This window comes from Tiliqua scincoides, chromosome 2 (genome assembly GCF_035046505.1).
Source record: "Tiliqua scincoides isolate rTilSci1 chromosome 2, rTilSci1.hap2, whole genome shotgun sequence".
Taxonomy (NCBI): Eukaryota; Metazoa; Chordata; class Lepidosauria; order Squamata; family Scincidae; genus Tiliqua; species Tiliqua scincoides.
The window spans coordinates 160,821,783-160,837,433 of NC_089822.1; the positions used below are offsets into that span (position 1 = coordinate 160,821,783).

The following is a 15,651-nucleotide window of genomic DNA, read 5'->3' on the forward strand; positions in this document are numbered from 1 at the left end:
CATTCCAATCTGCAGCGTTCCAAATGAGCCACCCATTCCAGCCCAATGTCCCTTTGTTCCTTAGAGCCCTGTGCTAGCTCAGTGTTCTTAGCCAGACAAACGCAAGCTCAGTACTGATACATGGATGTGTGTTGTGTTGGAAGGAGGGCTATAAACCACGCAGGAGCATTCTGTTTAGAACAGAGACAGAGATGTTGTCATGTTTACCTGGTCACATAACCCAAGACATGAATGAATAGGTAGGTTATAACTTTATCTTGTAGGTAGCTGTGTTGCTCCATTAGGGGAAAAGTGATATGGTATTTTCAAAAATGAATAGGGGTAAACGCTTTATTAGGACCAACTAAAGTGTTACAAATTAGTGAGCAAGCCTTGAAGTTCCCCAGGATGCTTCTTCAGGCTGGTTGTTAAGCAGACACATATTCAGAAAAGGGGGGGAGGTGATATGGAAAAACCAAAGTCTTGTATAGTCAGTAGCAGTCTAAAGACGAAGCATAAGAACATAAGAAGAGCCCCGCTGGATCAGGCCAAAGGCCCATCTAGTCCAGCTTCCTGTATCTCACAGTGGCCCACCAGGTGAAGGTGTTGTGAAGTACTGAAGGTGTCAGTGTCGATCTGCAATCAGGCAGGGAAGCTTTTGTGAGCTGGAAGAGAGTTGATACCCATCCCTTGCCTGCCCCTTCCAAGGTCTCCGTATTGTGCCATCCATAACAGGCGGCTCCTTAGGACTGAGCTATCCTTAGATTGACTATCCTTAGGATAGTCCCATGCTAGGATCTAGTGGAGCTGGTGCAACCTGCACTGCATCCAGCGTGGGAATAGAGGCTGCTGGAGGTCTATGGGGAAGGGAACACTTTTCTCCTTACCCCGGGTAAAGCCCCAGCAGCATCTATGGGGCCCTCTTGGATCCATGCCAGCAATATCTCTGGCACAAATCCAAGCCACCCCATGTCGGGCTTTTAGGTATAGGAGGTGGGAAAGGATGTTGTGGTTGCCTCAGCTGCCATACAGTGGGACTTGCATGTCTACTTTCTGGGTAGACATGCATGGGATTGAGCCGTAACATAGGCATGTGTTAGCAGTAGAAATGTTTCTGACTTATTTGCTTTGGCAATCTTGCCTGTTCACGTGCAGCTGATTCTTACCACAAATGAGTATTACCAGATGTTTGTAAGGATTGTTGAGATAATATGTGGGAAGTGCTTTAAACACATGTGCAAGGCTAATGCTATTATTGCTGGTGAGCTGAGGCTGAAAGAATGGCAGCTTGTTCCTAATGGTGTCTGTGTGTGAAGCAAGATTTGAACCAGCCAGGACCTACTGGGAGGACTGCTCATAAACTGAGCCACTATGCTACACCAGCTCTACATGGGCTGGGTCCAGGTTGTCTCAGGGGGCACCTTTTCCACATGAGCATTCCCAATTGCTATGAGAGGTTGTGCTCTCTTGGGAAACAAAAGCCTTCCTTTCTAGTACACATGGCTATTAAAGCAAAGGCCTATCTGTTCAATTGGCATAAGATCACAGAATTGGAAGGCTGGGTAGTATGTGAATATTGCCTGGTTCAACATCGGGCACATCACAACCCAAACAGTCCTTATGGCTCTGTTCATACAATGGATCATCCAGACTATATTCTAACCTGCCATGATAAGACAAGTACAAATATACAAGTCCAAAGTATACACTTGCTAGAGATCCCTGGAAAACAAAGGTCACATTTAACAATACACGCCCAAATGATTTAAGCAAGCAAAACATGAGACATCCTGCATGGGAAAGCAAGAATGAGGAAAAGCTTTCTGGAAAAGCTCCAGACCAACCTTTCTGGAGGAAAGAGAACTCTTTCTCAACATTACATGTAACTAAAGTCATAAACATTTTTTTTTAATTAAACCAGCCATGGTGGGAAGTTTAATTTAAAAGCAAACATATAGCTTCATAGATGCTCTTCTTTACACACATAGTTGATTGGGGCATAACAAAAGGATTCTTGACACATTAAGAGAGCCTGACTAATGCCTCACAATTACAAATCCTTCACAACCTAGAACAGCCATTTTCAAGCACTGTGCCATGGCACACTGGTGTGCCGCGAATGGTCCCCATGTGTGCCTTGGGAATTTGGGAGAGGGTCATTTATTAGTAGGGCCATTGGGGGATGTGAGCCCCCACGAGCAGTATGGTGTACCTTGTCAATTGTCAAAAACTTGATGGTGTGTCTTGACAATTTTAGTGCCTTGCCAGTGTGCCATGAGATGAAAAAGGTTGACAACCACTGACCTAGAAGATATGAGTTTAAATCCCCACTCAGTCATGAAGCTTCCTGGGTGACCTTGGGCCAATCACTATCTCTCAGCCTCATCTACCTCACAGGGTTGTTGTGAGGACACAAGGAGAGAAGGAACTATGGACACCATCCTGAACTCCTTGGAGGAAAATAAAGTGCAATATACCAGCACTTCAATTTCACAAAACACTCCTACTGAGGAGAGAAATGCATACTAGATGGTCAGATTAAACTTTTCAAATTTTTTCAACCTCACAGTATGATGCTCAGAGAAGCCTAATGTTATTCAGAATCAGAAACCTTCTGATCCACAGCTCAGTCTCTTAGCCCCTACAAAACCTTTTAAATTAATATTTAAATAATTGGAATAACAACAAAGTCAGTAAAAGTATTCCCCTGGGGGCTGGGGATAAGAATAGGCCCTCAGTTTGGCTGTACTTGTAAGAGGCGACTAAACAGCCACCGGGTAGATGGGACTCATCAGCCTGGGAAGGCAGCTCATCTGAGAGAAGGAAAACTCTGATCCCAAACCTCCACTGCCTTGTGGCTACATCCAGTTATGGAAAAGGTTTCAGGAGTCAACCTCGAGGCAAAATCCGGAGCCGGAGTCCCTGAGGCAGTTCATGGCTGAACACAGTCACGTTCTGGCAACTCCTGCGAGGCCGCTGGAACCAACCGTATTGGCCTCTGCCTTTCCATTGGACTATTTCAGCGATGTGGAGAGGGGGGATTTGCTGCATGGGTAACAGCCTATCCTCCATACCTACTTTACCCAGGCTTCGCACACTGGAGAGGACACTTTGTTCCAGAGCCACCATTCAGAGCACGATACTATAGTCTTCCGAGACTGAAGGATGCCAACACACACAGTAAAAGTAAACTTTACAAAGGGGCTACATAGAATGAGAATCGAAATCTTAAGCTCCCATCTTGACTGGGCTCAAATGGAAACAAAAAGTCAAAGCAAGGCTTCTTGCTTCACACAGTTCTGCCCTGGCAAAAGCAAGCTGAACAAAAGACAAGAATCGTAAAGCATATGAATGTTGTGGATCAGCCCTTCTGCTAAGGGATCATTCCCCCCCCCCCCAAAAAAAACATCTTGCACAGGTGCCTGTTCCAAAAAGACAGATGAGGTCAGCTGAACTTCGCCATCTGTGTTTTGCAAGTGCAAGGGATGAGTGCTAGGTATTGTAGTGAGTGACTTGCTCCATAGTTCTTTCTGGGGGGGGGGGTCTTTTCTGGTTGATGCTGCCTCCTAAACTCTCCTCCACTCTGCACCCTCTTTGAAGCCTCACCTTGCTGCTGCTGCACTGCTGCCCCCAATCACCACCTGTTAAGCCAGGCTGAGCAGTGTCTCTCAGTCCCTGTGGCAGCTAGGCCAAGTATAGTGTTCCCTGCCATGTTGTCTGTACCATCGGTGGGAAACGGGGGATTAGAGGCTTGGTTTTGAACAATACAGGAAGCTGCCTCATTTTGAGTCTCACCTTTGTTCCATCTCATGATTTGACAATAGCTATCCAGGCAGGGATCTTTCCTAGCACTCCTGGAGATGCTGGGGATTGAAGGAAGAAATTTCTGCATGCAATACATGTGCTCCACCTCTAAGCTACTGTCTCTTCCCCAAAGATGTACCTCTGTCTTTCATGCCTTCCCCCCTTGAGCTTGTGGGAGAATTGAACCCAGGACCTCTTGCACTAAAAATGAAAATTATACTCCTAGACCAGCCATTTTCAAACCAGTGTGGTGCAGCACATTGGTATGCTGTGAATGTTTTGCAGGTGTGCCACAGGGGTTTGGGGGAGGGTCATTTATTAGTAGGGCTATTGGGGGTTGTGAGCCCCTCACTGACAGTGCAGTGTGTCTTGTCAACTGTCCAAAAACCAATGGTGTTCCTTGACAAATTTGGCACCTTGTCCAAGTGTCATGAGATGGAAAAGGTTCAAAAGAGCTGCCCTAACCCAACAATCCAACTAGCAGGAAAGAGCTGTGCTCCATAAGAAGGACAAAAGGCAGAAGGCCTTTGGGGGAATATGAATTATCTGGGACACCCTTCTCCTAGCGTTGCTGCTTTACACAATTCATCTTTATTTTTTTAAATATTTTTATTTATTTAAAACAAAAAACACATCAAAGATATAAAGATACATCCTTACATTACAGCAATAGTGAAGCCACAAATTCTGATCACTTATACGTATTTCTTATCCATATCTCCAGTTATTCTCTGACTCTTATCTCCACTAATATCATCCACATCTACCTATATTAAATCCATATAAAATATCTCTACCACTCACCCTATCCCATTTACTTTCCCCTCTCATCTCATGCAGCAGGTGAATAAGCACTTTTCATTTATTTTCTATAAATTTCCCACCCACACTCCATCTTTCCAAAGCCTATGTAGTGAATGAGAGTGCAGTACTGTGTTAACTTCCACTTCTCCGCCGCGGGGGGGCGCTGTCCCTCTCGCTCCAGCCCGCATCCTCTAGACTACGTGACAGCTCTCAGGTCTACAATGAACGCTCGCAAACTGCAGAGGAGGAGGAGGAGGAGGAGGGAGGACAAGCAGGGCTACCCCAAAAATAGGAGGAAAAAAGAAGAGTTCTTGACAGCCTTCCTAAGGGCCATTCCAGCTCTCCAACTGGGGTCCTAGATTTGTGTTGTGGTCCTGAAATTGCATGCACAGGACTTGTTTTTCTTTTGTTTTTAAGCTATGCTGGTGTTGAATTTTTCCCAGGGATGCCATTTGTGACTTAAGTGCATCATGCAACAAGGTACTGTGCTCTTTCCCCCTCTTCTTCACTGGCATTCCTTTGCATGAATGGTCCTTCTGCAGCAGCTTGCTGGTGCTTGTCTCTCTGCTTCTTTCCAGGTGGCTCTCCCCTTCTTTTACCTTCCGCAGCTGCAGGGAAGGAGTGATGACTTGCGGTTGTGATTTCATATAATTGTTAGTTTTATGCAGATCTTGCACACAAAAAATAAGCGTTAAGGGTGCTGTGAATTTCTCTGCCTGATTCTGTTCCAAGAGGATCAGAAATTGAGGACTCCCTCAAACTGCCGCACACAGACAGTATCATTTAATATAATCTCTGAGATAAAGTGTGCCAGGCTTGGTTGTTGTTATTTTAAAAGGCAGCTATTAAATGCTTAAGCAGAGAGAAGGAGACCTCACAGGATGCTGGATGCCTATTTCTGACTTGATGGGGGGCACATCTTGTGCTTCCCCCCCCCTTAGCTAACCAAGCTGTAATCGGATTTGTACTTAAAATTCTAAGTAAATGTGTTTACAACTGGGTTTCAAGAGACACAGGAGCTCTGCACTGCAGACTGTTGTGTCATACCCCTTACATCTCAGGAAATCCCATTGATTTCCCTGGTTCATGTGTCATGGTAACAGAAATAGCGCATCTTTTTTTAAGGAAACCACAGTGAATTGGGCTCTTCCATTTTTTGAAATTTATAAATGGGCTCACAGCTTGTTGTGCACATGGCACATGTGCCTTAGGGTTTGGACTCCTAAAGGTAACTACGTCTCGGTTGGTCCAAGCACTTTTAAACCTTGGCTAGAGATGGTTTGCTACTGAGTGTTGAAAGAGCCTTGGCCAGAGACAGTTCTATATCCAGTCTTAATTGTAACACAGGAAGAGATGACAATGGTCCTTGAGTGAATTTTTTTTCTACCCCTAAATGCCATAAAAGGACAACATGTGCTGAGGCACCCGAATGTGTGTGGGTAGCTAGTTGCTTACACATGTTGCCGTACAATGCGTGGATCAGATATGGCTCTTTACCATGGGATCTCATTTCAAAATTACAGACACTGCTGAGCTGCGGTATGTGCTTTGGGAAGCTGCATTCTGAAATTAAGGACATCCATCACGTCCCACAGAACTGCAGTATGAACTAGGGATACAGTACCTGGTCATCCTGTCCATCTATTGGCAGCATATTGCTCAGCAAGGAAAGCAGAATTAGATTACTTTCTGGGAAGGAGGCATGCCAAAAGAGGCATGCCAGGAGCAGTCTCCAACTTGGGGGGGGAGGGGATAAAACCTGGGGGAATTGCTAAGCAAAACTGAGCTTAATAGACCAATGGTCTGACTCAGGATTAAGGCAGCTTCATGCAACTGCATTTATGCTGTGGAGCACTTGAGAGGAACAGGTGACAACATCTCAGCTGTTGAACAAAAGACCTTGATGTTTAATTTACACACAATACTGTATGTGTTTACTGATTAGGATTTTACAGCTTACGTATTTGCCAGGTAGTTGTGGTGTTCATGCGAGGGGTGGTGCACTGTATTTGTCCTTGTCTTGAGCATGGCACAGCTGTGCATATGCAAGGTGACTTGTTTACCCCCCCCTTTCAGAAAGGCTTTGTCTTTTCTTGGCTTACCTGTCTTCTCATGTCTGAGCCATACAGTGGGGTCTGCAAGTCATCTCTGCTCTCTGAGCTCTAGAGATGGACAGTAACTACAAGATGACACATTTGCCTTGGTTTCCATGACAAGAGAAGCAAGGGGTTGTGTTTCTGGGTTCAGAATAAAAATCAATGGAGTTAATCATTGATAGGAAAGCAAACAGCTTGGGATATGACTATTTCCATGACAGTTGGGTTGACACCAGGCATTTGTTGCTGTTGAAGCAGTTCTGAAATATTCAAGGATTAAATCCAACCCACTTCCCAGTGCATGATGCATTTTCCCCACCCATTTAGCACTAGCAGCTGAGCAGTCAAACTGTCTCGCTTCCAAGCTTTTCATTGGTCCCAGAAAGCCTCATTCAAAGCAAAGTATAGTTATAAGAAGGCTAAAAGGCAATAAAGAACTACTGTACTCTCATATCTCTTTTTGTGCCTTGTTTCAGGGAAGTGAAAACCAGGAGCAACAAGTTATTCTGCTAGATCTGTAGAATACAAGAAAGGAGAACTGGCAGCCCCTAGCACAAGACCAGCTTCACAAGATTAAACACACCAAAGAAAATAACAAGATCCACAAATGAAGTGTGAAAATTGTACCAAAAAGGTGAGTTGTTTTCTTATGATTTATGCAATTCTAAGATTGCAATCTTATGCGTAGCTACTAGGAAGAGGTAGGTGCCATGGAATTTGGGTCTTACTTCTGAGTAAACATGCATAGGATTGAACTGCACAAGAGCAACTCTATGCACCGTTACTTGAGACTAAACCCCATAGAACTCTGTGAGACATATTTCCAAGTAAGCGTTAATAGATAGGATCCCAACAAATGGGACCTTTAACAGTAACCGGTTTTGATGTATGCCTGAGGAGACCATTACTGGGCTGTGCTATGAACTGCTATCAAATTCCTGGTCTCAGCACTCAAATAGACTGGGAACCTCTGTAATAGATGGCCTTCTAGAGCAATTTAGTCTTTCTGTTCTATATGCAGGAGTATGGGAGGGGGTGGGAAGTTTTATTTTTTACTTACAGTGTGAGTAGCCATTTTTACAGGTACTTTCCAAATCACTCTCTGAGTTTCTGTCTAGCTTTCAGTGTTAATCAGGGGATTTCAGATTACTAGCTGTACACACTGGCATTGAATGCTGGGTCTACATTTGCCCTGTGGACTCTGAAAAATCTTATTTTCTCACAAGCAATTCCTGTTCGTGTGTGTGTGTGGTGCAGCATCAAGACTATTATTTATTTTTCACATTTTTATACTGCCCTTCCTCCAAGGAGTTCAGGGCTCATGATCATGGTTCCTCCTTGTGTCCTTGCAACAACCATGTGAGGTCGGTTAGGTTAGTGACTGGCCCAAGGTCACAAATCCAGACATTTGAACCTGGATGCAGTGTGCATGCAATAGCGGATGATGGATCTAAGTCCCAGGCTTAGCTCATCCTACCCAACTTGTCAAATCATCTCAGGAGGATAAATATTGCTTTTTGGAAAACTAGAACATAAATGACTTCAATATCTTATTACCAGGAGTAGTCATACAGAATTTTGCTTACAGTGGGTGACAAAGATGCATAACATAACATTCCCCCCCCCCAACATTTGGAAAGGAAATTGGTTTCTGTGCTGATTGATAATACTCAACGAAAACCAGCCATTACAATCTATTTTTATAACCTCTCTTTTAAATAAAATAAAAATGAGAGTATGTCCTGCTCCTTCTATTTCAAATTCTGATGGTCATTTGGGCTGTAACAAATATGTTGAAGGAAATAGTGCAGACAGAATGAAGGCATGCACCAAAATAGTCCATCTGTCCCACCCCAGGCTGTTTTGGTCAGTAATTTTATTTGTCTGTTTAATGATTAAAGTCTATGATATGTTTCAGGAATGTAGTAAAAAACTAAAAAACGATGACAAGCAAAACACACAGGTTGATATTCTCAACTCAAATGACGAAAATGAAGAGGTAAGACTGCTTTTTTTGTTTATCGAAATCATGTTGACTTTGATCTGTCAGAAGTTAGTTGCAGACTCCCATTGAAAGCAATGGGGAAAACAGACCTAGGATTGTCCTTTAGTCGTGTCTAACTTTTGTTAGATTTTATTGGATTGTATTTTTCCATTCTTCTGTACTCTGGTTTGGAAAAAGTGTGTATGTGTGTGCATTCATTCATGCGCTTTACACAGTGGACTGCCCTATCCTACTTAAATCCCGCTGCTGATGCAGCCACGCCAATGGAGCATTTGCTGCATCTTCAGTGGAGGGGCAGCTGGAAAGGTCTCCCCAGGGTAAGTGAATTATTGCAGCCTCCACTGCTGCTATGGGACTCCTTGGATCCACACCTGCAATTTTGCATCCTGAAGTCCAAGGCATGTAATGGCAGTGGAAAGAGAGACAGAAGGAGCTAGGATAGGGGCACACACGAGTGCCCCCAAATGTGCCCCTGGTCCACCTCTCTCTTTGCCACACCTGGCAAGCCCCCTATTCCACCTCCACTCCTTCCCTGCCCTGTTCAACTTCTGCTGCTGTCGGACTTACCTTTCCAGGTTTGGCTGTGAGCCTCCTACACTGCCACCAGTTGTGTACAAAATGGCTGCTGGCGGCACACTGTGTGCACCACTGGAAACGATTTTATGTCACTGGAACTCTGCCATAAAACTCTCCATGAGCCAGTCCAATCCTGGATAGAATTGAACTCTGAAGCTTCATAACTGTTCAAATTTCCTAGGGCTGTATCCAATACAAAAAAAAAAAGGCTCAAATATATATCTAGTTTATAGCATTTAAAGAGCCAATTAAAGTTCTCTATTTTGATTTCTCTTAATTTTACTAATGCTACTTGGTTTTGAGCATTACATTGAAAAAGAAAGTTTTTTTCTTTCTTCACACCATCTCAGAGTGTGTGTTTTTCTTTACTGATGGGGAGGTGATGTTGTAGAATCAATAATGTGTTCTGAAATTCTCTTATCTAGCAAGAGACAATTTTAGGCTCATTGGGATGTTTAGTACTGTATTTTCATACTGAAAGAGTATCCAATCAATAACATGACCTGTTTCTTTATGCATCAGATTTATATACTATGCTTCTACTTTCTGATAAAATCCTCAGAGATTTAAAAAAAAAAATCATAAAAAATGTTAATACAATTAAAATTCAACACCAAAACAGAAATTAAAACAGCAGGGAAATAGAACAGAGAAACCAGAGCAGTAGATAAAACCAACCTCACAAAAGATTCAAAAGATCTTCATCTGGCCCAGAAAAAGTATACGAGTTGGCACCAGGTAAACGTTCCAGGGAGGGCATTCCAAAGATGAGACACCATAATGGAAGGGGTGGCATTTTCTCTGGTAGCCACCCTACTTGCTTCCAAGGTGGAGGCTCCTGAAGAACAGCCTTCAGGGATTATCTTAGCATGCTGGCAGGATGTGGAAGAAATGTGCCACTTTCAGGCACAAAGTGGATTCTTTTAGAAGTGTGATTATTTCTTATTGATTATCCAATATCCCACTTTATTCAAATATATTGTATTATTGTGACATTGAAATGAACAATGCTCAGGCTGATAGGCCACGGTCGAATAAAGCTGTTATCACCTAACATTTTACCTACTATTTTGGTAGGCATTTTCAAAGGATGAAGCTACAGCAAGTAGCTCTTCACACTACCCACTATAACTTATGTAACTGATATTCTGACCTTACGGTCCCAAGCATCTATTGTTCTGCCTCAGTTCTTAAAATGTAGTTGAGTCTGGGCACAGAATGGATTTAAAGCGAACACAAGCATTGTCCACTGCCAGTCATTTTCACCCTGAGATTTATAGAGAGGCCATAGAAATTTATGAACATTGGAACAACATGAATAGGAGAGAGACGATATTGAGTGTAAATGTTTCTTGGTTGCCAGCAAGAATACTAGTATGTGGGACTTTAAGAACTGAAGCAGAACAATAGGTGCCTGGAACTTTGAGATCAGTTATATCAGTTATACTGGGTAGTTTGAAGAGCTATTTGCTGTAGCTTCATGCTTTGAAAATGCCTACCAAAGTAGTAGGCCAAACATTAGGTGAGAACAGCTTTATTTTCCCATGACCTATCAGCTCAAACACTGTTCATTTCAATGTCATGAATACCAGCCATTAAAGCCTTAGTATTTATATCAGATTACAGGTCCAATCCTAAACAGTGCACGCTGGTTTACCACTGGTGCGCACTGTCACAAACGTGCCATAAGGCACATCTGCAGCCCTTGGAGCTGGTGCTAGCTCAACGCTGGGCTAGCACCAGTGGACCACCACTGCTCCCACCACTCGGTATCAGGCAGCGGAGAGGTAGGTGGGGGCATGGGGGGACGAGGGAGGAAGCATTCTGGGGCGGAGGAGGCAGGGAGAGGGTGGGGGAGGGAGTGGGATGGAAGGAGGTGGGGCTGGTGGAGCTTTGCTCCACCAGATCCTGAGTCTCCCTGTCAGGCCATCTGCCTGGCATGGAGGCTCTTGATTGTACGGCAACCCTTGGTCATTGTAGAACCGAGTAGCCCCATTGTGGGGCTACTTGCCTTACCTGGGGGAAGGGAAGAAAAGTTCCCTTCTCCCAAGGAGCTGCCGGCGCTGCTGGGTAGTGCTCAGAATGCAGTGGCAGCCGTTGCAACCCCATGTGCAGGGCAGCTCAGGATTGGGTTGCCCATTATTACTCCTGCCTTCCAGGGAGGTCAAGACATTGATGGTCAATCCAACTTTAACCCTCCATACAACTCTGAAAAACAGATGAGGCTTACTGGCCCAAGATCTCATAGTGAGATTTGAACCCATGGTCTACCTGATCAGAGTTAAAATCTCTAACTATGCTGAACTCAAGGCATGCTGAATATGGCTTTGGGGAGATTCAAGGATACTAACCCTTCCCTCTTCAACAAATTACATGTAGCTAAGCCAGCATTTCCCAAACTGTATTAAAATTGGAGACAAACTATACTATTAAATGCAAAAAGATGTACCAGTGTTATTTAATGATTATATTAAAATATTGAGTTAATTCAGCTAAGTCCATTTTCCCAGATTAGAGAAATCCTTCTGGAGTGCTTTATAATCAGTTGAAATCAAGTAGGTCTAATAATGTATAATTGGGTATCTTGAAGAGACCAGTCCATCAGAGTTCATACATTCCTGCAACAGCTAGCAAAGTATATTGGGTCCACACTGTCCTCTCCTGAAAATTCAAACCACCATAGCCTTTGGCTAATGGGGACCTTGAAACAGAATATTGTCTGTTCAAAAACGCAATTCCTGATTCAACACTCAAACTTATAGTAGTCTCTTGTGTTTTATTTCTGGCAATTCCTATTGCTAACAATCTGATGAACCACACATAGAAATCTTGCAATGTGCTGGTAGGTCATGGCCTACCATTTTAGGAATAATTGAGCTAGTAAAATATCCTTTTCATTACCAAGTTTTTGTTGGTGTTTTTCGTTTTCAGACAAGTGAATTCCATAAGCTGGCTAATGCCAAAATATTCCTTAGTGACTGCCTAGCTTGTGACAATTGCATAACATCAGAAGAAGCTGTCAGAGTTTTCCAGCAGAATCAGAAGGAGCTCTTCCGGGTACTCAACCTTAACAAGGTAAAGAATGGGTGTGACATGTATATGTATGTGACAAACTGGAACTTCCAGAACCAGACATTTCCTCTCCATGGTCGCTGGCAGCAGAATCATGCTAGCAAGCCTTGCCCCTGTGCCAACACACAGAAGATGAGATGCCAAAAATTCCTGATGCCACCAAGGATATCTCCCTTACAGTAGCTGTCTATGCAGAAAACTGCTGTAAGTGTGGGCATGGGGCTACAGCAGGCAGGGGTGGGGCCTGCTGGCACATTCCTGTTCCCCCCAGACATGGATTCTGACCACAGCTGCAAGTTGTCTGACTAGAGCTTAACTTCCCTTCCCATGTTGAAAATCTGTTGCTTCCTTGCCCTGCATTCCCTCCTTCACATTTTCAGTTCTGCTGTTTTCCTGAAGAATTCTAAGGTAATTGCCAGAGGTAAACCCGAGTTTCTAGCTGTATGGTGTGTGAAATGGCCATCTGATTTCATTTTGCAGAACAAAAGCTAAAAGTGTGGGCCTGATACATGCAAGAGTTCAGCGCCTTATGTGTTAGCAGAGCATGAACTCAGACGTTTGCTACAAAATGCTTTTTTAGTTAAGGCATGAGGGAGCTTATACGGATCTTGTTCCTGATTAGAAGTTCTTCTTGGAGTTCAAAGGACAGTAATTCTTCAGTATGTTACAAAGAGTGCCTGTGGCTGCTAATATTCCTTGCTATTGCATCTGTCCATATGCACCATTATCTCAGGAGGAAGCTTCTATTGATGCCAATAATGGCTTCCTCTCTGGGTCAGTGGCATGCATGGGATACCCTGTTTGGGTATAGGAAGAGTTAAAGCTCCTTGTGTTTTGGTCCCAATTTGTATCAGGCTCACTGAGCTCTGTTCATTTAAAAACAAGACTAAAATACATCTTTAAAGTAACACGCAGTATGGCCCTGCATTCTCTCAGCTTTGCTGCACAGTGGCACCCATATGTGCTTTTGTAGTTTTAAGACAAGGAAGGAGGGAGAGAGCAATGCGACCAAGAGCATACTGCAGCACAGTGTATCTGTTTGAAGAAACTATGTGCTCTCCAATGACAACTGCCAGCTAGGTTTCCCCTTTCTCTCTCTTTTTTTCCCTGGCTTTAATATTTGGAGTCATAGGAGGAAGTGACTGGTAAGTTCTTTAGCACAGTGCTGTATTTCACACAGTGATGTGACCTGGCAGTGGCATTCGGTGGGGGAGGAGAGATGCCCACTCCCTGAGACCTCACTTAAATGGCTGGATTAGTCTCTATGTCAGAAAATTAATATGCTCATACACAGGGTAAGCTCTGCACTGTTGCGCTAATCCACCTGTATGCTTTGTTGTGTTCTGTTTTCCAGAAATGTGACACCTCAAAACACAAAGTGTTGGCAGTCTCTGTGTGCCCACAGTCCTTGCCTTATTTTGCTGCTAAATTCAGTCTCTCTGTCAGCGAGGCAGCCAAGAGGCTCTGTGGTTTCCTCAAAAGTCTTGGTAGGTGGCATACATGGTGAGAAAAAACAACCGCAGCATTTTTTTTTAAATTTTGCTTCCCTGGCAAACTTGCACAGCATGTTATCACAAGCTAGGATTATGAAATTGTTGAGATCCATTTCTGGCTGTGTCCACAGTAGTTAACGCATTGTGATCTAATGGGGCACTTAAGGGCGAGAATAGGACCTGTTATATTTTTTTCTTGACATTTCTCATGATCAGGGAGTCAAAATGTCTCCAGTGCTGAAAGGACCCTGAGGAATATGGAATTTAGCACAAAATTATCTGTCACTGTAGAAGAAAGAAGTGCAGATTTACTCACCTTTGACTTTGCTCTGAGTTTTGCACTACAATTTGATGTTTAACCTCTTGAAAAGGCTCAAGAATGGATAGAATGTTTGCAGGTAGTTCACTTGCTTATGTTCTTTTGCCCTTCTCTGTTTCCCTATAGGAGTACATTATGTCTTTGACACCACTATAGCAGCTGATTTTAGTATTCTGGAAAGCCAGAAGGAGTTTGTGCAACGGTACCGTCATCAAAATGAAGAAGAGCATGCCTTACCGATGTTTGCCTCAGCTTGCCCAGGTGAGAAATTCAATCCCAGGAATAGCATGCAGTGGTCACTGTTCAGATGGCTATTGCTTGGTTCACTAGACATACTGAAGACATTGAGGCCTTAAAGCTTAGTATCTCATTTTCTGCCATATGCTGCCTGTCTTAGAGATGAACCATGTGCTGGGACAGTGGAATGTACTTTAACAGCCTGATGACCAGGAAAATTCCCTTGCTCATTATTGAGAAAGTAGTGCCAAATTCACTGATTGGGGCTGGTGTACTACTCCAGTCTTGGACCTCAAGGAGGTCTTGGTTCTTTCTTATTTTGTCATGGAAGTCAAGATGACTTACATAAGGGTTCTCAGGTGGTCTCCTATCCAGGCACTGACCAGACTCCAACCTTCTTAGCTTCAGCAAGGTTACCATGTCACATACCTTAACATCATGTTCTGGGACTAGAGCATGTTTGCTTACTGTGGGACAATCAGGGAGCATAACTGTTTTAGTTTCCTGTCCTCTTCATAATCCCTTAAAAAATTTAGCTAGAATAGCCCAATATTCAGTCTCTTGTACACCACATATTATTAGATCAAGTGATCTAGATCAGTGATATTAGCACAGACGCACTTCGCACAATGGGAACATGGCTAACAAATATGCAAACTTACAGAACTGCATGACGTAAAAAGTTGTTTTAAAAATCCACACCTAGACCAGAAGTCTAGCTTACTTGGGAGGATATTGGCATGTAATTTCCATTTATGTCATGCTTCGGATGTGTAGATGAAATGTACTAGTTTTCATCATCAGTGGATATTGTACAGTGAAATGCCACAGACAACACTGCATTAAGCTGATTTTAGCAGATCCCAGTCCACCACAAGTACATGCAGTTTTCACTGAGAGCCCACTGTCACAAACTTGCCATAAGGCACGTTTGTGAGGCTCACTGCTGGGCTTCTGCCCATGCTAGCCCATTTCCGACTGGTGCTGGGCTAGTGCGGAGCGGTCGCCCAGCTTCTGTGGCTCGGCAGTCTCCTGGACCACCGAGCTGCAGTACGGTAGGCAGGGACGGGGGCAGGGAGGAGGCGTTCCGAGGAGGGGGGAGGCCGGCGGGGGGCGGAGAGAGGGTGGGTAGGAGGCATGACAGGGAGGTGTGACGCGGGGAGGGGGCGGGCTGGAGGTGTGCCGGGGAGGGAGAAAGGCGGGTCCGTGGAGCTCTGCTCCGCCAGATCAAAGGCGCTCGTGTAGGGCTCCTCATCATACACGAGT

The 15,651-nt window shown here is 44.0% G+C and overlaps 1 protein-coding gene across 2 annotated transcripts in view; it reads left to right on the forward strand.

The window, feature by feature from the left end:
* The first annotated feature begins 4,853 nt into the window (after positions 1–4,853).
* The window catches only part of NARF (nuclear prelamin A recognition factor), a 29,061-nt gene continuing 18,263 nt past the window's right edge, over positions 4,854–15,651 (forward strand). Inside the window, exons 1-6 of one of the 2 annotated variants that reach the window (XM_066617514.1) lie at positions 4,854–5,067; positions 7,160–7,317; positions 8,602–8,682; positions 12,196–12,339; positions 13,691–13,823; positions 14,275–14,409. In XM_066617514.1, coding sequence (XP_066473611.1) covers positions 7,291–7,317; positions 8,602–8,682; positions 12,196–12,339; positions 13,691–13,823; positions 14,275–14,409 — 520 coding nt within the window. In that variant the 5' untranslated portion in view covers positions 4,854–5,067; positions 7,160–7,290. Of the gene's footprint in view, positions 5,068–6,109; positions 6,127–7,159; positions 7,318–8,601; positions 8,683–12,195; positions 12,340–13,690; positions 13,824–14,274; positions 14,410–15,651 lie in introns of those variants that run through there. The other variant, XM_066617515.1, reaches the window with a different exon arrangement.